Source organism: Calidris pugnax, unplaced genomic scaffold, assembly GCF_001431845.1.
Source record: "Calidris pugnax isolate Ruff unplaced genomic scaffold, ASM143184v1 scaffold144, whole genome shotgun sequence".
Taxonomy (NCBI): Eukaryota; Metazoa; Chordata; class Aves; order Charadriiformes; family Scolopacidae; genus Calidris; species Calidris pugnax.
Window position 1 is genome coordinate 242,896 of NW_015090911.1, and position 24,958 is coordinate 267,853.

At 47.2% G+C, this 24,958-nt stretch overlaps 1 protein-coding gene across 1 annotated transcript; it reads left to right on the plus strand.

Annotated features, from left to right (window-relative positions):
* The first annotated feature begins 354 nt into the window (after positions 1-354).
* LOC106892296 (phospholipase A2 inhibitor and Ly6/PLAUR domain-containing protein-like) lies at positions 355-6,718 on the plus strand. The gene is made up of 5 exons (XM_014949375.1): positions 355-493; positions 1,689-1,805; positions 2,966-3,115; positions 3,249-3,389; positions 6,354-6,718. Exons 1-5 carry the CDS (start codon positions 445-447, stop codon positions 6,575-6,577), a joined length of 681 nt encoding a protein of 226 aa, XP_014804861.1. The 5' UTR covers positions 355-444; the 3' UTR covers positions 6,578-6,718.
* The last annotated feature ends 18,240 nt before the right edge of the window (positions 6,719-24,958 follow it).

A 24,958-nucleotide genomic window follows, 5' to 3' on the forward strand; every position in this document is an offset into this window, starting at 1 on the left:
AAACTCAGCCACAAGGAAAATTCCCAGCTGACCCTTGCTACACTTTGCTTCTATGGGCCTAACAGTGAGAGCACAACAGGGGTCTTCAAATGGTTTCTCCTCCATCATTCATATGAATGGCAGAGGCTGAATGTTGTCCAAACAACATTTGCACCAGAGACATACCTGATAGACCCCAGGCAAGCCAGTCTTGCCCCACAGGCTGCATGGTCTAGACTGGGAAAGACAAACAGCATTCCTCATGTGGAGGAAAAGGCAGAACTCGTGCTTTAAATGAAAAAAAAAAAACATGCCAGCACTCTGCAGTGTCTATATTCTTCAGACCACTTCCTCAACCTTACTTCTGCAAAACATCCTATTTTCTTCCCGTTCATAGAGCCCTTGTGGCACACAGTGCTGTGTTCAGCAAGGCTTGGCAGCTCCCTGTGCTTACATCCCATCAGCATGAAATTTTCCCTTGGCCTCAGCATCTTCCTGGTGTTCCTGGATCCAGGTGAGTTTTCCACTGGGACCTGTGGGGCTGTGCAGTATCGAAGAGGTCTGGGATCGGGTGCTCGGCGCGAGGGGCCGTTCCTGCCACCTGGGCTGTAGGAGCCCCTCATCCAGGGGCATATGCATGGCAGAGGGTGGCTGGTCTTGGAGGATCTTTGGTGCTGTGAGCCAACGTGCAGATGGAGGTGTAGGCATTTACAGTGTGAACTGGTTGTCTAAACTCCTGCTGAGGTCGCTGGTGATCCAGCTGGATCAGTCACCGGAGTGAATCAGGTTACTCTCAGGCAGGCAGATCTTTGGTTGGTTGAATCAATCTCAGGCCACAATTTTCCACAAATTTAAGGGCTCATTTATTTTGCTCGTGCCCAGGGTCATGTGACATTTTAGACTTTTTATGTCACCTCGGTTGTCCTTCAGCTCTGCTCCAGAAGCATCTTGGAGGTCTTGTGCCATACCTGCCACCTCATGTAGATGTCACAGCCACTGCAAGGTGCCTTAGATGGCACCTGGGTTTAGGGAACGACATGTCCTGGACCTCTTAATCTACATGCTGGACACATGGGTCCCAATGAGAGTGTGTCAGGGAAGAAGTGCTGTTTGTCCTCTGCTGATGAAGGCTTTATTCCTTTCTAAGTGTCTCCTGCTGACTGCCTCATATTCTGATCTGCTTAAGATGTTGCAGCAGGCAGTTGGCAAAGTGGTTTCCCTTAGTCCCTGCAAAGAGTTATGCCATTCCCCAGTTAGTACACAGCCCTGTCAATACCTGCCGGCAGCTTCTTGGTCCCCAGGGCTTGGGTGCCCCTGCTCACTGCAAAGAGAAGATTTGGGGCCTAGGAATCCAGGGACTCGTGAATACACTCCAGGGTGGAAGGGTTTGTGGGGATGCTTGCCTTAGCAACCTGCAGAAAACAGGCAATCATCACATAGGAGACAATGGAAGCTGGATGGGTACTGGTGATTAAAATGTAAAATGCTATCCCAAAATGGCTTCCCCTCTCTTGCCCAAATTCAAGTTCGTACTAGAATAAATAGTAATAGAAATAATAGAAAATAACCCACAAATTGAGCAACAAAACAGGGAAAATAAGGAAAGAGGAATGTGAAAAGTGCTGATCAAATGCTGAAGGAAAATGTTGATGAAAGGGGAAGTGAGATCCCTCATGACTGCTACCCAGGAATGTGTCCTCCTTTCCCAGGGACCTCCCTTCAGTGTGAGATTTGTCACAGCATAGGGAAAAGCTGCTCTGGCCCCATGAAAACCTGTACTGGTGGTGAAGATACCTGCGGCATCATTCTGCACGAGGCCATGATAGGTAGGTGGGACATCCACTATGGCTGTACGCAAGCATGGCTTTTGGAATGGGGCTGGGGAATGGGTCTCTCTCCCCACCTCTGTCACTGGCCTTATGGTGAGTCCTTGGATAAGCTGTTCATTTTGTTTTTCACTGACAGAGGATCCAGAGACCTGGGGTGGGAAAAGGTCTCTGTTCTTCTATCTTGAGCAGTAGTTTCCTCGTGGGAGGGCTTTGTTCTTATTGTGGAGGGGAGGACCTAAGCAGCATGGTGGGAGGAGACATTGGCTAAGGTGAACAGTTGAGTTGAGAGTCTGGGCTGTGAGGGACACAAGGCCGCTGGCACCTAGCACTGATGGTGGACTGGCCATGGGTGAAGGGGGAAACTGGCCTGCTTCTCACTCCCTGCCTCAAGCAGGGAAGAAGACACCAGGCACCACCAGAGGTGAGCTATCACCATGTCCCTGTGGTTCATAAGCCCAAGACCGGTGGTGAGCCCTCACACAACTGCACACTTGCTTGTCTTAGTGACATGGCCTGTGTCATTGACCAGCTTCGGTAATGTGACTGTTGGCTTTTAGACTGGAGGTTATCTCATATCCTGCCAGCTTTGGTGCTTGCAGCTCCAGTGCATGTCTTCCCGCTGCTCGTGCAAAGCCACCTTCCCTCCTCACAATGCTGCCAGGGCCTCAGTAGACTGCAACGTAACTGATCTGCTCCCCAATACACCTTCTGGGTTTAGTTCACGGGAAAGACTAGACTTGTCTCTGTCAGGATGCTCGCGCCTGCGGCTGCGATAGATGGTGTGCTCTGTGGACTGTGCATGGAGAAGCACGAGCTGTGGGTCAGAGGCGTGTGGGTCACCCCATGAGCTCTGTGGTTGGGCCACTCTTGCTAAGGTGAACATCTGCAACAAGGCCAGCTGGCTGTGGGGAGGGCTCTCCTCCTGCCTTTAAGCACAACATGGAGAAGGAGGAATTCCGCACTAGCATCTCAGATGTGATGGCACCCTCAGTCCACCACCAGGATCACTGGTGTTGCTTTTGGGGTGGCCCTGGTGTCCCCAGACCCTTCTCAGGCCCCAGGAGGGCTGCTTAAGAGCTGCTGCTGTAGGAACTGATGGGAGGGGAAGGGAGTTATCTTGTGGTTAATGACTTGGTGCTGCCTTGGCTTCATTACAGGGGGGATGGCAATCCCTTCGTCCGTCAAGTCCTGCCTGCCATCCAGCATTTGCCAGCTTGGCCCTATCACCATGAATTATGGGAAGGTAAAAGCAAGGAGCCACTTGGCTTGCTGCACGGGCGATGACTGTCGAACAGTCTCTGTCTCGCGTAAGCTCCCTTTTTCCTTACACCTCATCCCCCCTGTGTCTGCCCCCACCCGAGGTGAGGCTTTCACCATCGCCCAGCTCGTTCCTCTCCTTCCCTTCTTAAAACCAGTTACGGCCTGTCTCTTTCCTTCCAGTGCCACCAGAGGACTCTGTGCCCAATGGGTACCAGTGTCCCGCCTGCTACAGCATGGACTCCTTCCAGTGTGGTAATGAAATTGTAAACTGCACTGGATCCGAAACTCAGTGTGTTGACCTGGCTGGGTTAATGAATTCTGGTAACTGCCTTTTATTTGGGGCTGTCTCTCATCTTTTTGGTGAAGTAGGTAAAAGCAGGCTAGGAAGAAGCATTGCAGAGAAATAAAGATGGGCAAAAAAGTGTGAAGGGCAAAAAAGAGGAAGAGACTTGGAACTGAAGGGGAATATGCTTAAAGCTGACAAAAGAGTGGGGGTGTTTTTTTCTTCTTACTTCCTCATCATGCACAGGTAACTGTTGGAATTCCTCATAGCACACCATAACTGAGGTCAAGAACTGAAATGGACTCCTGAAGCAATCTGATACAAGACCACTTAGTAAATCTGACCAAGACCCTGAGCCTGCTATCCCTAGCTAGGACATATAAGGATGAATCTGGATCTAAGCCAGTTGCCTACTTAGTAGGGGCTCAGATGAAACCAATACAGAGCCATTGGCTTCCTCATGAGGTAACACTGGCCATCGGGGACAAGTCACTGTTTGTTGTAGTGGTGCCTCTGCCCCTAGAAAGCCAGGGATAGGTCTCTTCCCATGAATACTGCAGCTGAGCCTCTGGGTCCCCAAAGATCTTCCCTATGGGGGAGCTCCAGTCTTTGAACGGCTGGGATCACCAACAGCATGTAATGCTCTCCTTCAGAAATCTTTGTCCCACCCCAAGAGCTGTAATTTAATAGAGGCAAGTAAACAGCAAGCTCCCTGGTCATCCCCTTTTCCTTCCCTGCTGCAGGGAAGACTTCCATGTTCCATGGTAACACCACTTGTGCTCCAGCAGGCAGGAAAAATAATGTGGAAATTAAGGGTGGCTGCACCTGCCCTGAAAAGAAGACTGGAAAAAAGTTACCTTATGTGTCACAGGTCATACAATGGTTAGCGTTGGAAGGGACCTTAAAGATCATTGAGTTCCAAACACCCTGTCATGGGCAGGGACACCTCCCACTAGACCAGGTTGCTCAAAGCCCCATCCAGCCTGGCCTTGAACACCTCCAGGGATGGGGCAGCCACAGCTTCTCTGGGCAACCTGTTCCAGTGTCTCACCACCTTCCAAGTAAAGAATTTCTTCCTAAGATCTAATCTAAATCTCCCCTTTTTCAGTTTAAAACCATTACCCTTTGTCCTGTCACTACACTCCCTGATAAAGAGTCCCTCTCCAGCTCTCCTGTAGGCCCCCTTCAGCTACTGGAAGGCCATTGTAAGGTGTCCCCAGAGCCTTCTCTTCTCCAGGTTGAACAATCACAACTCTCTCAGCCTGTCTTCATATCAGAGGTGCTCCTTCCCTCTGATCATTTTCGTGGCCTTCCACTGGATCCGTTCCAACAGGTCCATGTCCTTCCTGTGTTGAGGATTCCAGAGCTGGACACAGTACTCCAGGTGGGGTCTCACCAGAGCAGAGTAGTCAGGTAGAATCACCTCCTGCGATCTTTTGGCCACACTTGTCTTGATACAGCCCAGGATGCGGTTGGCTTTCTGGGCTGCCAGTGTGCACTGCCAGCTCATGTCAAGCTTCTCATCCACGAGCACTCCCAAGTCCTTCTCTTCAGGGTTGCTCTCCAGCCATTTTCCACCCAAGCTGTATTTGTGCCTGGGATTTCCATGTCCCAGGTACAGGACCCTGCACTTGGCCTGGCTGAACTTCATGAGGTTTGCATGGGCCCATCTCTCAAGCCTGTCCCAGTCCCTCTGGATGGCACACCACCCTCTTGATATGGTTAAGGATGAAGTTTCTCTGAGTTGGTAACATTCCTAGGTGATGATATGATGCCTGAAGGTCTTTGCTATACCCTGTATAGATGTGCTGTCCAAACCCTGAATTAGAAGATGTTTCACAGGGACAACATGAAGGAAAACAAGCATTTTCTTAGTCACAACAATGGAAACATAATAGTGCAATTAATTCAGTGTACCACTGAAATAAAAAACGGTACTAATTTGTCTTGACTTGATCAATCAGCCACAGTAAACAGAGGAGACCTGTATAGTGTGATGAGTTCTACAAAGGAAGTAGCAGTATAGAGGAGCAAAGGAAGGTGAGGAACTAATGAAGTGCCCTTACATATTATTTGTATTTAGGATAAAAATGTCCTGCAGAATATTCCAGACCTCCATAGCCTGTGAAGGAGAGAAACATCAGCAGTATGAGAGAAAGTAAACAATGGGAGCAAGAAGATCTGGATGGGGAGTTAGGCCCCCAGGACCTTCTCAGGTGTCCTTCTCAGGTAGATGCCCCAGTGTTGGCAAAGGCCACGTTCAGGTTTCAGGCTCTCCCTCAGTGGACATGTGAGCGAGACTCCTCTGTTGGTTTGGCTAAATCATGTAAGGCCTTAGAGAATCGACTTATCTGAATAAACAGCTCAGGCTGTGATGACTTTGAGACTTCTCACCCTTTTGTCAGATTTGGCTGAGAGATGGTCATCCAGCTCAAATATCATGAGAGGGCTAGAGAGAGAAGGAGATGTTGGACACCTGGAGTACTGTCACACAGCCCTGGTTTCTTTAGGAATTAGGAAAGGTATGAACAGAAGAATGAACAGAACAGAGAAAGAAAACTATTTAAAAGCTTTTCAACTTTTAAATATAAAATATTTTTTTTTTAAATCCTACTGATTCGAAAGAAAGAAAGAAAGAAAGAAAGAAAGAAAGAAAGAAAGAAAGAAAGAATTTTTTTTTTAAATCCTACTGATTAGAAAGAAAGAAAGAAAGAAAGAAAGAAAGAAAGAAAGAAAGAAAGAAAACACAAAGCCTTTGGATTTCAAGTCCACCTGGGTGACCTAGCAAAGCTTTTGGATTTCAAGTCCACCTGGGTGACCTTGTTGCTGCTTCAAATTCATTCAGGGGATAGGAACAGACAGGAATAATTTTGTGGGTTTGGAGGGAACTGGACATAAGAACGGGCAATTTTTGGGGTGGAATTGTGGACCTCATTAGCTAGGGAGGGAATAGCTAGAGACACTGGTTCACCTGATGCATGGAATGCACTTCTCCTCTGTAGGTGGACTGTCTTTGAAAGCTGCCATGAAGGGTTGCACCACCATTTCTGAATGCAGTATTGTAGGAGACGGAAAAAACAATCTGGGGATGATGGACATAAAGTTAAGGCGGTTCCAATGTACACCAGCATCCACTTTTGCCAGACTGAATTCTGGGTTTGCCCCTCCAAACACTGTCTTCCTCCCAGTCCTGTCAGGATTCATCTTGGAGAAGATATTTTTCTGATACTCTCTGGTACTGTGTTCAGCAAAGCCCATGACAAACTCCAGCAGTGGTTTGCACTGAGTCCTGTTTGCTGTGGCTTCTCCTGTGTGGGAAGTTTGTAAACTTCTTTTACAGTTTCACAGAATAAAGACAGTACTTGCACTTCTTTTGCTTTGTTGCTGATTTAATCTGATGTAAAGCTTCATAAATTCAATTGTGGTTGGTTTTCTGTTGTGTTCTCTGAGCGCTTTGTCCACACTGGGACCAGGGGAGACTGCATGAGGTGTCCACATGCTGCGCAGGCAACAGGAGCTCTCAAGACAGCCTTAAAGTCTACACCACTATCTCAGCATAAATGATAAGTTTCAAAGCCACTTTTCCAGGCTCTGACAAGGACTGGAGGTGAGTACCCAAGAGGTTTATTCTGATTAGAGACGTAGCTTGCCACTTTTCCCCCACCTTGTATCCTATTTGTCCATGGTAGGAGGAGTCCCTCAGCAATGAGGGATGCTTGTGGCCTCTGGGCAGCCCTGGAGTAGTCTTCTTTTCAGAGAAGAGTCAACAACCCTTTGCTACAAAAGCAAACTGCTCCTGGAAGAGCCTTTCTCCTCATGGTTGTTCTCCTTGCCTTGCCAGACACTAACCCATTCCATCTTAGGTTTTGTGATTATCTGGAATAAATGCTTACCTTAGAAAGGTTTCCTTTCATACAATAGGCAGTTTTCTATGGTGACAGGCTGCTGGGAGCCCAAGCAATGGAAAGCTGCAGCTCAACGCTTATTTCCCTTCTGTTGGCCAAACTATACTCATAGCTGGTGTAGCCTCCCCTTTCCTACATTCATCACCACCCGGCTACTCTGCTCCAGCCACTGCTTGCTCTAATGGATCTCTTCAGGTTGGTCGCACAAAGAGGCACTGAAGAAAACCAGCACATCAGGAAGCATCACTGTACTCGGGAGGCAGTTTGGGATGTGGGCAAAGGATAAAGCAACGGGACCTCTGGGAGATGTTGGGCTGTGGAATGTTTGGAGGGGTCTTAGCAAACGCCAACATTTGACTATCCACCTGTTCCTAGATGAGTGGCCTAGTTTTTGAGTAGACTACAGGATTATTAAGTGAGCTGCATGATTGTGTCTGTCCTTGACAGCCCTGGCTCAGAGTGCAAGCGTGTGGTGTCTCGCACATGGCCTTACAGTGATCAAGCAATGCGATGTTATCCCTGAGTTCAATGCTGCGGCAGAGAGCACCATGGAAAGCCTTGGCTGCTGAAACCAGACCATCATGTGTGGTAGTAGTGAGATGACTATGCCTACAGACATACGCATGAATATATATGTGATCAGCATGGGGACTTGAATGTTCTTGTAATTTCTGTTTCCTCTAGACTTTCTCTTCTTCCCAAACAAGCTGAAACTCCTTTCTTCCTAATATTCCCACCAAATTATTTGGGTGAGATTTTCACATTATCTATTATAATAAAGGGGTGTGGGTCTGAGAGTGAAAATTAATTTTTGGGGTGGGGAGTGAACTGATAATATAGATCTAATTCAGGTAAGAGAGTCTGGTTAGTCTCAAGTTAATTATTTGTGGAGTCTGTGCAATTACAGTGTGGATGTTAGAGAGGGAATACAGCTCCCCCTTCACGATGTAGCAATAGACTGTTACTGCACTCATTCAGCATTTTTTCCAGATCTGATAACACCTTGGAATTAAAAAAATTCTTCTCTATCTGTGCAAGTACATTATCCCTGAACACATCTCCTGCACGTTCATGCAGAACATTACATTACCGTCCGTGACACCCCCATGGCAAATCTCGATCTGCTTCGATGGCTCAACCCTCCACTTTCTGTTTGTTCCACTTTGACCTGTGATGTTATCGGGATGAAAAAGCTAAATGGGTTTGTTCAGCCTGGTCAAGATTTGAGTGAGATGCATCCAGAGACCCATGGGGTTGGGGTAGTGTTTTGGGGAGGACAAGGAGGAGGAGAGCAGACAGCAATGTCTCTCACATGGATTTGTGGTGCAGAGAGAAGCAGCAGCTCAGTTTTGACCTCTAACTCAGTGTTGTGGCAAAGGAAGCTCTTGCAATCTGTGGCTGTATAAATGGGGGAGTGGAGCCTGGAAACAACCCTGCATCTTTACGACTGATTACTCTAATGCTTGGTTCTGTTCCAGCATCTACATTTTTAAAGCCTGTTGAAAATGGAAAACATGAAATAAAATGCCTTACAGTGAAAGTCTTCAGGAGCAAAAACCTGTGATCTTACTGAAATGAAGGTAGAGAGGTAGCTTGTTTGCAGGCTATAAACACACTTATATGGACACGATAAGATCTTAAAGGCTTCCTTTATACACAAGAGCACAGCAGAAACCTAACAAATCCAAAGGAGAAGAAGTCATACCATCACCATGCACAGACTGCAGCCATTTGAGCAAAGAGGTCATCGGCTTTTGATGTCTGCAAATACAGCATGAAGGTCTTTCAGAAAATGATGCTTTAGTTACAGACAGGTTACAGGCAGTTCAGGCAGACCTGGTGAAAACGTGGTAGACCAGGTGATGAGATAACGAGCCCTTCTGATCTCAAATCTGGCTCCTAGGGAGGGAGATGATGCTGGAGTGTGTTCAGATAAAAGCAACACAGAAGATGGAAAGAAACCTGGTGGCGCCAATTTACAAACCCAAATCAAACAATGGGATCTTGGTATCTCAAGCAAGGAGTGATGAATGAGCCACACTTGCCTCTAAGTATCTGCAGGGTGTGAACACCAGAGGAGGAGGTATCTCCAGTGATACCCTGTAAAAGATCCACCTTGGTAAACATGGGAAGCCCCATCGCTCGCAGGGTTTAACTGAGGATATGCAGCAGGGACCAGCCCTGAGCTCATAGGCATGTTGGGGAGGGGCAAGGAGAGATGTGGCCAGAACCCTTCACAGTAAATGGAATGACTTCTGCTGATTTTAATGGGCTTTGAACCAGGCCTTAGACACCAGTCTGGTTTGTTTCCATCTGGAGTTTCTCCTTATAATATATACAAACCCTACTCCCACACAGACGCACACACGCAGACATGTAAATACCAGATCCTCCTTTAGATCTTGCAGACACTCCAGCTACCAGGCATGTGAGATGTAGATGCTCACAGCTTTGAATGGCTGGATGCTGCCTTCCTTATCCACAATACTGACCATGTCAGCCACAGCTTTGATCTCCCCCTGTACAGCAAAGAGGACTCAAACCATTGTCTTCTCTTCCCAGACAGTGGAAATTTAGCCATCTCCTGCTGTTCGCACCTCTCTCCGGTGAAGTTTCAATTCTTTCCCAAAGAGCTGAGCTGGCCAGAAAGCCTTGTGGCAGCCAGAAAACCTGTAGGTGATCTGAGATAGGGAGATGGACGTGCAATAATTTTGCCCGGTGATTTCACAGGGTTAGGGAAGGGGAGGATTGGAGCTATTATTTGGTGGACGTAGCCCTGAGCTCTGTGGATGGACTGGGGAGGAGAAGCTGGGGAGAAGGGGCTGTGTCTCTGTGCAGCTATGTCTATGCAAGGCGGTTCTTATCAGATACTGAAATCCCTTGGATCCTTCTTTCCATCATATCTGCAGCTGGGAATAGTTTCCTTCCACTTTTGGGAACCATTCCTGCCCATGGCAGCTTCACACCAGGATTTTGGGATGCTGGGACACAGGGACACAGTTTATCTGGCCAGACCATGGCCTGGAGTTTGCAAAAGAACACAAAGTTGTTGCTGTGTTCCTTTTATATAATGACCAGGGGTCCTATAAGGAAGTTTGTCCAGCAGTCTGTAATCCCCTCTTGGGGATTACGGCTCTTCAAAGGCAAATGAAGACAAGCAGTGAGTGAACAAGCCATCTTCCCAGCAGATAGGAAGAACATGTGTCCTGCCGCATACTAGAGATTAAACAATTTTCCCTGCCTATTTCAGGAAAGGAGAGCAGGACTGGGGCCAGCTAACCAAATGTAGGCTTCTGCAATGGGTAGGTGTCTCCACCTGAGCATGTCATCAAACTCCTAGGGAGACTGAGTCAATACAGTTCTTGGAGATCCGTTTCTCCAGTTCTAATCACACTGCAGGTTCCTGTTTGTACTGAGAGGCCCACCACTAATAGAGGCACCTCCACTGCATACACAATGTTAAATGGAGAGGATCCCATCCCCATGGTTCTGTCTTTTCTTTAGAGAACAAATTTCATCTTCAAGCTGTGGAGCACAGAGTCCAAATGATCCACATCCCACTGCACAAAGGTGTAGGCTAACTTCATGTCTAAAGCTTCATGTTCTCAGCTCCTACCTCCTTACCTCTACTGGGTGAAAACTTGCCGTTCCCAAACCTTCACACATATTTATTCTTCTCTGGATTGCATATTGCAAGAACAGCATTTGGTACCCGTGTCTATTGCTGACATATAGAGGAAACACTTCCCCTTCCCTAGACATAGCTGAACTGTGGTAGACTGTCTTTTTAGACTCATTGGAGCTCTCATGCAGATAAATGAATGAAAATAAAATTCACTCTTGTACTTATATTTGAATCACCTCACAAATCACTCCAAGCAACCGTAGCTCTAAGACTTAGCAGCTCTTAGGACAAGAGCTGAGGCACAAGTCAGTGGTGGGACTGGATGCTTGGTTGCTGCCACTGGAGACACAGTTGTTCTGTTGTAGGAAGTTGCAGATCACAGGAAGGGAAATCCTCCTTCCACAGTTCACTGCCTGCTGTGGTCACACCTCATGTCTGATTCCGTCTCTAGGGAACAAGCTCTTGGGCCTCCTGCCCAGAAACCTGCGTTGTTGCAGTGATGAATTCAGATTTTCGACTCCAGAAGAATCAGGTAGGGGATATCAGATCACAGCACATGTTCTCCAAGCGGGTTTCTGCTGGAGACCTCATGGGATGGTGTGGCTTGCCAGAGAAAACACGAAAACTGTTGGCAGCTGATTTCCAAACAAGTAGCTGGTTGCACATTTTGGGCTCCGGCCAGGTTGAAAGGAGCTGTGAGTTGACAACTCTAGGAAACTACAAGGCCTGTTGTGGCCCCCAGATGAGCACCCATCTCGTAGGGTTTGGTGGATCCAAAGCGGTTGATGCAATTTGGGAAGAAGCTTGTCACAGCTCTTACGGTTTCAGAAAACCCATAACAATCTATTATCATTTAGACAATTATTCTATCACCCGATGACCCCTCCCCACCCTGAAAGGGGAATCAGGGAACACAAAGAAACACAAGGGTTGAAATATAAATAGATTTAATAGACTAAGACTAAATAATTAACAATAACATTAAAGAACCAGTATTAATCCCGACACTGGTATAAGATATACAGGAATTATACTCAGCCAATTATATCAGGAGGAAGCTGTGCACTCCCAGCAGGGACAGCAAATGGCGGACACCGCGAGCATAACGGCTTCAGGAGGAAGGGAAGGCCTCAGGGGTCCGGCACCGGGGCAAGGGGTTGTCTGGACCCGCCGCCATCAAGGGAGAGCCCCCTACGCAGCAAACTTTTCTAATTTATATTGAATGTGACGTTCATGGTATGAAATAATCCTGTTGGCCATCTTGGGTCAAATGCCCAGGCCTTGCTCCTCCTTGTCCCTGCTCCTGGCAAGGCTCGAAAACACTAACCTTGAATCCCACAGAGCCTGGCTGGCTATAGTAAATATGTTCACAAATTCAGACACCAGAGTCTTCTAAAAGTGCAATTTTCCCCAGCTTTAGAAGAAAAGTTAGTCCTGTATCTCTCAACCCAGGACAACAGTCTATGCAAAATGTCTGGCTGCAAGCTTGTATTCAGTGAAGGAGCTTGCTCAAGCTGTAGGAGCTGACTGCCCTCTGAAGAGGTGGGAGCTTTTACAGATGGCATTGCAGGATGCTGATCCACAGGGTCAATGCAAGGCTCAGGGTATGCTTAAGAAGTCAGGCTTTAATACATGTTAAAGTTCCCTTACAACATGTCTGTAAAATTATGGATTTAAGATGTTTTAATTGTTTGATCTCCCCCTTGCTTTTTCTTTACTATGTTGCTGAGTCCGTGGTCTGGTGCTCACGCACAGTGACAGTGGTCTGACACGCCACGTTTGAGAAGTGTGACTCAGTCTCTTTGTTCTAAGACTGCAGCCGTGGCTCGATTCATCTGCCTTGTGGTCTCAAACCTTTATGGTTCACTCAAGAAATTTGCAGACACAAGCGTGGGAAACCCTTTTTCCCTAAAATGGGAGCTGAGATCCTCAATATTTGCATGAGGGCAAGAGGGGTCCAGTAAGAATTTCCCTATAGTATTATGAGATTTGTCAGATTACAGGAACTGACCATGTTGCAAATTACGCACCAGAGCTGCTATAAGCTGCCAAAACTACTAACAAGTACCATGTGCCACAAATGGCCCCAGACAGAGAGCACATGGTGCTTAGGACACTAATGACCTGCAGGAAATATAAGAGCCATGTCCAGTAGAAGTAGACCTGGTCATTAACCAACGTCATTCAAGTGTTACCAGGTCATTAATCAACGTCATTCCCCGTTTCCAGCTTCTCTTCCTTCCAGTTTTGTGTAGAAACTCCTGCCTGTGGGCTCTGTTCACCTCACCTGGTGGGAGAGGTTAAAGGGCAAGTAAGTAAGCACAACAAATAGTTTGGAAATCCCTGCTTACATCCAGATGGTTGGCAGAAAACCCAACCAATCTGGACCAGACCCAAATGGTGTCTCTTGCATCTGTCTTTCTCCCTCATCTTTCATGAGGAATTATTCTTGCTCCTGGTGTTTCATGGCTGGTTAAGCAATAAGGATGGTGACTCAAGCTGTCCAGAAGGAGACTCCCACACTGTTCAGCATAGCTGTGAGCGGGAGAAGGGGAAGAACTGATGGGGGATCAGAAGTTACCAAGCTCTGTGCTCTGTGAGGCACATTCCTGGTACATATCCATCCTCTCCCTCGCCTCTCCCCACCCTACCACTCTGGTCGTGGCAGTTCCTCTCCCCACAGCCCATCTGGGACACATGAGGAACTGCTCAACACTCCCTTTTCTGTAATTTACAGGAAGATGGTGTCTGCCTGGTGGGCTGAGGGAAAGGGGGGTTGTGCTGGAGCACTGCAGCTATTTCTGGCACAGGCTTTTCCTTCCCCTGCATCTAGAGATCCCGCTGCCGCAGTCCCAGCTCTGAAGCAAACCCTCCATGGCTGAGCTGCACTGCCACAAAACATCCAAACTCCCATCAGCTCAGCTCTTCAGCTCCCTAGTGCCTCAACACAGCCCATGGGAAGGGGCCAGAGTGAGAAGGGCCAGTTTAAAATCCAGGCAGCTACCCTGGCATGGCTTTTCTAATTGAAATGAGAGGTGATGGGCAGCTCAGTGTGGGGAAATAATAAGAAGGATACCTTTATGAGAAACAGGGAAAAGAAAATAGAAAATATTTTATTTTTTTTTTTTACTAAAGGATGCCTTTCCTGTTATTGTCAGCAACTCAATGGGAAGGTCCATCCCCCTGTTTCTTGTCCTGTTTTGTGTTAGTACCTCCTTACCTATGTGGTTTTCATCTGACTGCAACAAGGTGTGCAGCTTTCTCAAGGAGGATTCTCTGGGAGGACACAGGTTGGCACCAGATCCACCTCTTCCCTCTGCATTTTGGCTTTTGGGATTCAGTCATGGCTGCAGCACTTCATCAAGACAGGAGGCCCAGAAAGAATGTCAAAGAAAGAAATTGAGCTTTTGAAGCCCTGAACTGGACTGTTCACCTCCTAGCTATAATGGAGACAGGCCTCAGTGACAGAAATGGTATGTGTTAAATATCTGGGATAAAATACACTGTCAGGGGCAAATCCATGACATAAATCTAGAAAAAAATATGACAATTTCAAACAAAAAATCATCCTGGCAGGCAGAATATTTTCTGATGTGGACTAGACAGTTGGCAGATCTTGATGCCACGTGCTATGGGTGCTAAATATCCCTTCCCTATTCTTATTCTGCTTGTTCATATTGAGCCCTGGATCAGAGCAGCCCAAGGTTGTAATGGTAACTGCAGGAGATGTGGACATTGGAGCTTTGTAACATATTTTGGCTATCTTCTCTTCTGGCACTTCACAGTGTTGCTTTTCAAAGACAAATGTTCAACACCTTCAGGAAAAACTATAGTATCCCAGAAAAACAGAGATGGAGGAACCTCAGGAATCATCAGAAACTACACCATTTTACAGTGCTGCACATCACAGTTCCTCTGGATTCATTCGTTTCCTCTGGAGCTTCTTGAGACTATTGTCAGCCAGGGAAACCAGAGTTTCTGGGGGACCAGGTGGGCTCTCGAATGGGGTCACACTGGACCTCCAGTGAGGCTGCAATCTCTTGGCTTCTCCTAGAGGTAAATCCCCCAACCCATTGCCCACTCAGTTACTCACGAGCAGGGGGATTTCCATTTCTCGTGGCCTTGTCCTTTTCCTGCTTAGGAGCAGGCACAATTTAGCAGCCAGCGAGAGGCTGTCTTTCAGCCTAGATTTTATTAGTGCGTTTCTTTCCTCCTTTCTTCGTCTCCCTCTTTGGCCTTTCTGGTTAATTATTCACACTCATTTGAAATTAGTTTGAAAGAGACTTTAATGGGCCCAGCAGAGCTGCTACAAGCTGCAGCAAGCATGACCTCACACTTTCACTGTGTCCCTAATGGATTCCTATTGATATCTTCAGGCTATCCTGTACTAAATTAGCGTGTAAAGTCCACAATAGTGCCAGTCACCAGTATTTTAAACCCAGTTTTTAAAAGCTTTGCGCTTACTCTTTCCCCTCTGTTTTTTTCCCCTTCCCCATTATGCCCCCAAAAAGCTTTTGAACCCATAGTATGATTTCTACCTTATTTATCGTCTTGTGAAAGGTCTCCGAGATTTGAATTTGACCACAGTTTTGTGAAAACTGGTGGCTGGATTGAGCAGAAAGATCCATGTTATTGCTTCTTCCCTCTTCCTCCCCACAAGCCAAACCCTCAAGGCAGAGTTCAGCTCGATATACAATATATGCCCTGCGGCGCTGCTGCCTCTTGGCCGAGGAGCACTTATATCCTGGCAAGTGAAGCAATGCAGGTATAGCTGCTGGCTGGCTGGCCATGGACCCAGAACTCCAGCCAAACTAGTAGCAGGTTCCCAAAGGAGCTGGGGATGTTGTGGTGGAGGAGGCTGGAGGGGGAACTGTGGGAAAGCACACTTTTTAAATTCCATCAGTCACAGAACAAATTATTTTTAATAGCGTCTTTTCCCCACAAGGCTAGGAAGAGTTTTGTTTTCTTCTCCCTTTCCAGGCATAATTCCCGTGCCTTCAGCAGCTCCATCAGCTCTGGATTCTTGGACGCTGCATTCGGTGCATGCAGCACAGTGCCAAAAGCAGTTGTAGGCCACGGGGAAAAGCCATGAAAGTTGAGAAGCTGCCAGTTGGTGGGAGCTGTAATGAATTTATGGGAGGAGTGGAGGCAAGGGAGGAAGCTGGCTTCCACTGAGGCACCATAAATGACTCCTCCGCTATTGGAGTGGATCCCCCACCTCCTTTTGCTGCCATCTCCAGCTTCTACTGGAGTCACTGGTTATCCAGAAGAACTACAAACTGGGAGTTGGGAGGAAAATCAGAGGATCAGCAAGAAGACAGGGGACACATTTTGAAAGGCCAACATTGTGACCTTCCTGGGCATTGGATGCTGAGCTGCTCTGAATATCTGACTGCCTCTTTTGTGCCTGAATGGCAATGGATCAGTTTGAGAGATCTGCTCCAGCTCTGGATGCTGGGCAGCTGGGAAAATGTTTTCCCTTATTTACCTGATTTGGGTCTACGTTTGGGTCAGCACTGGTGAGGCCACACCTCGAGTATTGTGTCCAGTTTTGGGCACCTCAATACAAGAGAGATATTGAGGTGCTGGAGCAGGTGGAAAGGAGGGCAATGATGCTGGTGAAGGGCCTGGAGAATAAATCGTACAAAGAATGATTAAGGGAGCTGGGATTGTTTAGTTTGAGGAAGAGGAGACTGAGGGGTGACCTCACCACTTTCTACAACTACTTGAAAGGACAGTGTAGAGAGGTTGGCACTGGTCTCTTCTCACAAGCAATTAGTGATAGAACCAGAGGGAATGGATTCAAGCTGCAACAGGGTAGGTTTAGACTGGACATTAGGAAAAAAATTCTTCACAGAAGGAGTGGTCAGACACTGGAATAGGCTGCCCAGGGAAGTGGTTGAGTCACCATCCTTGGATGACTTTAAGAGTCGTTTAGATGTGGTGTTGGGGGATATGGTGTAGGGGACAACTTTGTAGAGTAGGGTAGGTGGTTGGACTCGATGATCCCAAAGGTCTTTTCCAACCTAAATGATTCTATGATTCTACATAGATGCTGCTGCACACCTTTGGGAGATTTTAACTTATTTCCTGTTGAGGGCATGGTGCAGGGCATCAGCAGAAGGCCTGCGGCTGTATTCTCTGCACAGAAGGTGAATTTGCTTTGCTGTTCTCAGGTCTTGATCAGACTTGGGGGAAGACATAAAGGTAAAAGGACAATATTATGAGCTGAACATACATCCCGTGGGGTGGGGTTATACTGCTATCTGCTGTAGCCAGTAAAGTAGAAGATGAGTCATCTTTTCCTGCAAAAAGTCTTGCTGAGTTGCTCGATGTTTTGCACTGCCTTCAGTTTAAACAAACAAAATAGGTTTTGATGCACTTGCTGACCCAGAGTCTTTCTCTGGGGCCGCTTGCTAGAACATGTGATGGGGTTGAGGGGATATTTCCAGAAAACCTTCAGAGGGTTATGTCAAGTTGCAATGTAGTATTGTGACTGGGAAGGACCTTGGAAACTGTCAAAGTTCGGTTGAGGCAGTGTATTTTTTGACCAAATCTCACAATTTAATTTTAAGTTTGTTTTTTTAAAAATCTGTTTTTTCAGACCTGATCTGTGGAAATAGGTAGAAACATACAGGCTTTAAAGACAAGAGGAAATGGGCACAAACTGGAACAAAAGAAGTTCCACCTAAACAGGAGGAGGAACTTCTTTCCTTTGAGGGTGGCAGAGCCCTGGAATAGGTTGCCCAGAGAGGTGGTGGAGTCTCCAGAGATGGAGACATTCAAAACCCGCCTGGACACGCTCCTGTGCAACCTGGTCTAGGTGGACCTGCTTTGGCAGGGGGATTGGACCAGATGATCTCCAGAGGTCCCTTCCAACCCCATATCATTCTGTGATTCTTTCATTCTGTGACAATATGTGATGAGCATGGCAATGAGAAACATGTTTCTTTTTCATTCCAAGCTGTGGCTCTTGTTGGAGACACTTTTCCAGCTGTGCCTGGAGTTCTTCAGTCAGAATTACGTTCTCAAAGAAGGACTCTAAACCTGAGATGACTGTAGGTGAGTCAAAGACAGTGAGCCTGTGCCCTGCCCTGGGTGTGAATGTTCTCTCCTTCACAAGTTATTTCAGCTCACAGCAATTTGAGAGGAGCAGGAGTTTTTGAGAAATACCAATTTGGATAAATTAAGGGCTTAACTGACAGCCAAAGAAGTAAGGGGTTATATGTGTGTGTAAGCACAAGCTGGGAGTAGTTGTTACATTTATTTAAGGTGAGGACTGGAAAAGGCTCAGCAGGAGCATTTTGAATAGCTGCACCTTTTAGCTATGCTGAGTTCACCAGAATCTTGGCTCCTGGTGCTAAGATGCCAAGCCACCTGGAGACTGGTGGCTGCTGTGAAAGTAACAGTTGTCCTATGCATCCTCAAACAGGTAAACCAGGCAGGATAGACTTTGAAGGGAAGAACTTGTCTTGGCTTCTCTCATGTCATTGAAGTCACTGCCGGGAGAGGTCTTCTGAGCTCTGCAAGTGTCTATAATGGATTTTTCATGCTATGTTCAAAGTATTGTTATGGACAAAGAGGAACATATTATATTAACGTACAGCAAAAAGCTTTCTCAAAATCTTTGTCTAATGAAGACATAATAAAGTCACTATTAGCCCAGTTGCAATACTAACACTTATAATGCAGACTGATACAGAAAAGTCTCATTAAAAAGAATACTCTTAAAACTGTTATAAATCAGAATTTACTCAAATCTAATCTTCTTCTCCAGTGCTGTCCTCACCTTCTGATGTGTCTCCGAGTCTTGCGGTTGGTGGCACCAGCCTTCTCAAGCAGGGAGGTGCTGGGCTGTCTCTGTGAGCTGTTCACAGGGAGAAGCCCAATGTTCATGGTGGGGGTCTCCTCCTCCTCAGTCCTGGAGTCTGCTTAGGGCTGGTTTTATGTGCTTTTTCACCACACTCTCCTTCCTTCTCTGTGGTTTCCACATAAACTTTGAAAGTGGGTCAACAGCTTCCCCCAGCCTCAATTAACATGAAGGGGTATTTCTTGTTACGCAGTGACTACCTACGTTTGTCAGACATTTTACCATATATGGTATCATGGAGATAAAGCTGGAACTGGTTCTACAGAAGTTGCTTGACCACTAGCTATTGTTAAAGTAAATCAACACCAGCTCAGGTGAAGATAAATCTGGAGACATCCGGAGATGCCAAAGCCTGTGTCTTTCACTAAAAATTTCAAAAATTGCATTTACTAGGCTTCATCCACAGCTTGGCAGATATAAACCTTCAAATATTGTTGTATCCTGTGGCTGCAAGAGGAGCTCCCCAAACACGAGAAGGTGTCACACTTAGGGATGACAGGACTCTGCCTGGTGAGTCTATGAGACCTGTGTTCACCAGTGGTCAGTTTCCAGCGTTGCTCCTGCTCACCCATCCCAGCAGTGTAATGGAGTCACCAGTGGTGTCACTCATGACATCATTGCTAATTTTCTCAGGTGGAAGTTTCCCCACTACTGGGTTGTACTGAGAACTAGCAGGATGGCTTTTTGTCCCAGGATGCAAGGAGATTTTGCCTATTCTTGGTTGTCTTCATTTATATTTTTTTTCCCCTCACACATTTGGGTCTGTCAAGGTTGTATCACCCTTGGGACAAGGACTATATTCCTTTCTCTTTTCTTTCTTCTTTCTCTGACATATGTTTGCGACTTTGTCTTCAGTCTTTAGTCTCAGTGATGTCTGTAGAGAATCAATACAGCTGATATTTCTGCAAAGTGTTTGTAATGCTGGCAAGCTTCCCCCAGCAACAACGAGCAGAGACTCAGGGCTCGTTTCAATCCCAGAAGGAGTTTTTCCCCCTCCATTAACAAGAAAAAACAAGCCAGATGCAAATAATTATTTTATTTATTTTTTTTAATATGCTTTCCCTGTGCTTTATACTACGCTTGCCCACAGTGCTAGGTCCACTGCAACTGGTGGTTCAGCTTAGAGAAGCTGAGGGTGTCTGGGTGGGCTGGTGTGCGCTTGCTTTTCCCCCAGGGTGTCAGTGCATCTCCTGTCCCCAGGGCAGGAGAGGGTGTCAGTCCCACAGAAGAGAGGTTTCTTGAAGGCAGGAGTGCTACTGCCACCTCTTGGAGCTGGGAATAAGGGACAGGGCCGGCATGGGAGGCACTGTCGTGATGCGCTGGAAGAGGCCAGCCTGTGGGAAGCTGAGGAGGGTCACCTCTTCATTTTGCTCATGTCTTTCCCCTGGCAAGCTGTGGTCTGGTCAAAGCCAAAGATCTGAAACAGGTGTGGTTCATTTGGTCTCATCCAGTCCCTCAACCAACACAGGATCCATACCAACATTTGATTTTCAAAGGGTAGTTTTTAAGTCAGGTTTTAAAGGGTGCACGTGATGCATCTCCAGTTTCCAGGGGAGGCTGTATACCAGTGCAATGAATGTCACCTTTCTGAAGCTTTTATTGCCTCTAAAATGCTATTTAAATGCTTCACTGCTATATGCATTACTGTAAATTCTCAAATAAATGGGGGGATGGAAACCAGGCTGTTTTAAAGTCACACTAAGATCTGACCTGCTCTCTGCATAACTAGCATCATTACTTCTCTTCCTCTCCTTTGCTATCTACCTCAGTTCTTAAGTGGTGCTTATCAGCATAATATCCGTGTGCTATCTAGGAATGCATTAAGCAACAGCTGTTACATGTTTAGTTCTCATCCTGCTCATGGGGGGAAAATATGTGTAATTAAATTGTTTTGTTTGAAATCCCCATTGCACCGAGTAGGTCTCTCCCTTGCTTTTTCACAGAAACGCACATGTGGACACACACGTAGAGCTCTCCTTTTAAGCTCGTGGAGGTAGACCAGAAGGTAGAGAGCTTTATGATGGTTTTTAGTTCTGGGGAAATTTTGCTCCACAGTGTGTGTCTGGCCCCACACAGACTCTTCCTCATACACAGAGGGACAGAGTTCATTACAGCTCAAAGGAGCCAAAGGACAGACATTGTCAAGGGAAGCCTTGATCCTGATGCCACAGGACTTTTTAGATATTTTGGTGCTACCAGGACCTTTGAAAACAGGGAGCGAAGGTGATTTGGTGCTCTCTGGGAATGCAGTGGTGCTGCTGCTCATAGCAGTCCAGGCTTCAGAGGGTGCCTGCCATGGTCAAGCCTGCCCATGTCCATCTAAGCATTGAGTTACTTGGGAGTAATGGCTCCGAGTTTGAGGCAGGGAAGAGAAGGCTCCTTCCCTCACCAGCACATCATCTGCTCCAAGTGGGAGCAGCAGCAAATGTTAGTAGCAATTTCAGAACCAGGAAGAGCAAAAGTCAGATTTGGAGGCGCTGGGCTCAGACTCTACAAGGAGTGTAGGTGACCTTCTTGCTGCTCGAGTTAATACTTGATTCTCTGTGATCTGTTCAGCAACAGGAGGTGGTGGTTCATTGCCATATGTAGCAGTAAGTGATAGGATCTGACAACACCAGGACTGACAAAACTGGCAAGCCGTGCTGGAGATCTCCTGAAGACAGCTCAGGGAGGAATATGTTAGAGAGGCAAAAGATCTCCAGAATGACCTGTTCTCCTGATTGTCAAGAGGAGCACCTGATGGATCCAGACAGGATTCAGGACCTGCTTTCCAAACCTCTTGCTGGTACTGTCTGTACTGTGGGTCTCTCCTTAGCCAGCCAGAGGAGGCTGCTGGTCTTTCCTGTTCAGGTCACCACCAACTGTGAAGGTCATAGAAGTGTCCATGTGTTTGCTTATCCACTCTCTACTGAACTATTTCATCCCATCCCAACCAGATTAATCTCATGAACTCAGGAACATCTCATGAATATCAGGAATGCCCTGGAAACATGCACAGCTGGGATACTCATTTGAGGAAAATGCTGATGAGTAAAGAGTAGAGGATCTGACTTTCATTGGAATAGAATAAGACCAAAGTTGGACACCATGGACTCTGGCTCAGTTGTGAGTCATGTCTATATGGCCCTCAACAGGGCTGGATAGGTAGAGAAGGTCCCGGTACATCCAAGTCCCCAAATGCTCCAAGGATTAAAGCATGGGGACTTAGTGACAGGGTAGAGAGTGCTGCAGGAGCTCAGCTTGGATTCAATCCCCAAACAATCCCACATGGCATGTAGGGTTGACCTGCCATTCTTAATCATAAACAGAAGCCAGCACAAACACAAAGCAAGGTGAGTTTATCATCAAGACTTGGAGCCGGAAGTGGACATGGCATGCTCAGAATCACAAATGCCCAAAGCTGATGTGAGCTGGGCTCAGTGAGAGCTGGAGCTTGGCTGGAGCCTGGAGCCCACACTTGATGGGAATCGCCTTATGGGATCAGACAGCAGCACTTCGAGGGGACAATAAATGCCTGCAGAGAGAGCCACAGGGTGGTCTTCCTCCAGCACCAAAATTTGCAGCAGCAAAACATGTTTCCTAGGGTGTATTGTGGTTCCTCCTGTGTGCTAACACACAGAGCGTATGCGGGCATATGATCAACTGCTTGTAAGAGATACAAAAATCTCTTTGTACATCCTCCTTGCTACAATCCATGTTGGCACAGATGGTTATTACAGCAGTACCTCTAGGCTCTGCCTGGCTGTGCCAGACCGACAAAAATGCATTAGGACAGCCAATCCTTGTTCCAAAGAGCTTATTATAATTGATTTGAAAAGGGTGATATGGAGATAGAAGGCAGATCCTCTGTCCAAATATGGATTCTCCATCAACTGCCTTTACAGTAACAGAGACAATGAAGGATGTGTTCATTATTCAGGCAGGTAAAAGTATCTCAGCCACAGAGTAATTGCTCCTTCACTGCACTGTGTTTGTTTGCATAAACATGTCTATTCTGTGTATTTTTTATTTTTTTTTTTTGTTGCTCAGACCCAAATGCAAAATACACAGGAAATCTGCGCAAATCACACCGGTGGTGCTCTCCAGTCAAACTTGTCTAGATGTTTCCTAGTTTCAGCAGACCGGTTCTGCCTGGCAAACAGCGAGGCAGTCTCTGCAGATGACTTGTATGTGTGAAATCTTGCCCCCATCTTTGCCTCTGGACATAGTCTGGTTTCCCCGTCGGTGTCAGATGTACATGACGCAGGTCCTGGGCTGGGAGGCTGCCGTGACACAAGGCTAACGAGGCATGCTCTGCTCTGATTAACACTGAGACATGGATGGTCAGAGTGACTGAGTGAGGGGCCAAGCCCCCATGGCACAAGGGTGTTTTAATTTTAGGACTAGACAGGTTGGTATTTGCACATTTGTAGGGGAAACTGGCTGTCATACAGTCATTTAAGGCCATCCAAGCAGCTGCCTTATGAATAAATAGAGTATGAAGGCACACTGAGACCAAGTGCTCCTCTCTGGAGTGACGAAGAGGGTCCTTAAGCCAGGAGCTTGGCCAGGAGACTGGGCCAGAAGACCTTGTGTGCTGATGGAGGAGTGCACCACCAGTTTTGTGAGATGTTGCTGCGTGCAGCCTGGGAGAACAGACCTGCCCTTCCTGCCTCTCCCAGAGTGTGACGCAGGCGTGGGAAGAACTGTCTGGGTCTAGCACTCGAGGGAGGGTGGGATGTGTCCTACACCTCTCCAAATGCACCATGTAATGGTAGAAACAGGAACTCGGGGCTCTAAGGGGCAGCATAGGAGGCATCACCTCACCTATGCCGCTCAAAGTTCAGCAGTGGTGGGCAGCAATCTCTCCCTGTCGATCCTTCCCAACCGCCTTCCTGGAAGGCTCAAAGGAAAAGCACTCTGCTATGTCCTACAGCTCCCACCGCAGAGCAGAGGCTCTGGGAGCCACCACCCGTGGTCCTGTGCTTTCACCTCCCATTGCCCTGCTGCACGAGTGGTGTCAGAGTGACTCCGGGCGCCGTGCCCTCCTGCTTCCCAGCTGTTCCCCCTTGGCTCCCCTTTTTCTGTCCTAGCCCCCATTGTGTTTCTTGCCCCTGCCCATTTGGGGTGGTTGAGATGGGAGCTGAGCCACAAGCTACCCTGCTGTCAAGGTCCTTGCCTGTCTGAAGCCAGTCCAGGGAGGAGCTTAGGCCAGTGACCCATCCTGCTGTAGAAGGGGCAGCCAAGACCTATGTGTTGAGCTATTGCATGTGCAACGGATGATGCGAATGCTGTTGGAGCTCTGCAGTATGGCTGTCATCTCCTAGCTGGGGCTGAGGGTACCATCTGTGATTTACAAGCCCCCTGTGCCCCAGGACCTGTTTCTGGCAGCAGGACTCCTGTCTTGATCTGCAGATCTCTAGCATTCAAGTAGTGTGAGTCCTAAATGCTTGGGACACAGGTACACTGCTCCAGCTCCTGAAGGAACAGGGCACCTATAAAATTGCTGGAGCAGTGACCTTTGGTGTCCCTCCTGGCCATGAGGCCACCCTGCAACTGTGCCAGCAGGTTGGTTGGAGATCAGCTGTGGAAGGAACATGCCAAGCAGTTTTCAAAGGGCCTTCATTTGCTCTCTAATGATGATCTGAAAGAGATTTTTCATTAAACACTGTATTAAAGGGGAAGAGGGTGTGAGTAGAGATTGTGCTGGAACAGGCCACTGTGGCGGATAACTGTAATGCAAGAAAGTGGCCCATGGCACATTTTAGTCACTTATTTATGGAAACCATAGAATGATACTGTACAAATGCTGGAGAGGGAATACAACAGCCAATTTTGTGGCATTTTCTGTAAACAGCCATTGACTGGTGCTCCGGTGACTCATTCACACAGCATTTTTCCAGATCTGATAATATCCTGGACTCTGAGCAACTCTCCTAGCTATGCAGATCTTTTTTTTTTTTTCTTTCTTTTTTTCTTCTCAAACATATTTCATGCACCTTTGCGCATAACACAACACTGCTGTGTGTGTAACTGCCGATTCTAGATCTCTATCCGCTCCTTCTACCCTTTGCTTACGTTTGCCTCGGCTTACGATCCTATCAGGTGCTGAAAGCTAAAGCAGGACTGATCCGGCAGGATGGGTCAGCACTTGAAAGGGAGACCTCTGATTAAAGCCGAGTGCTGCAGCAAGTGGTGACAGCATCTGGGGAGGGATGCCCGCCGGTC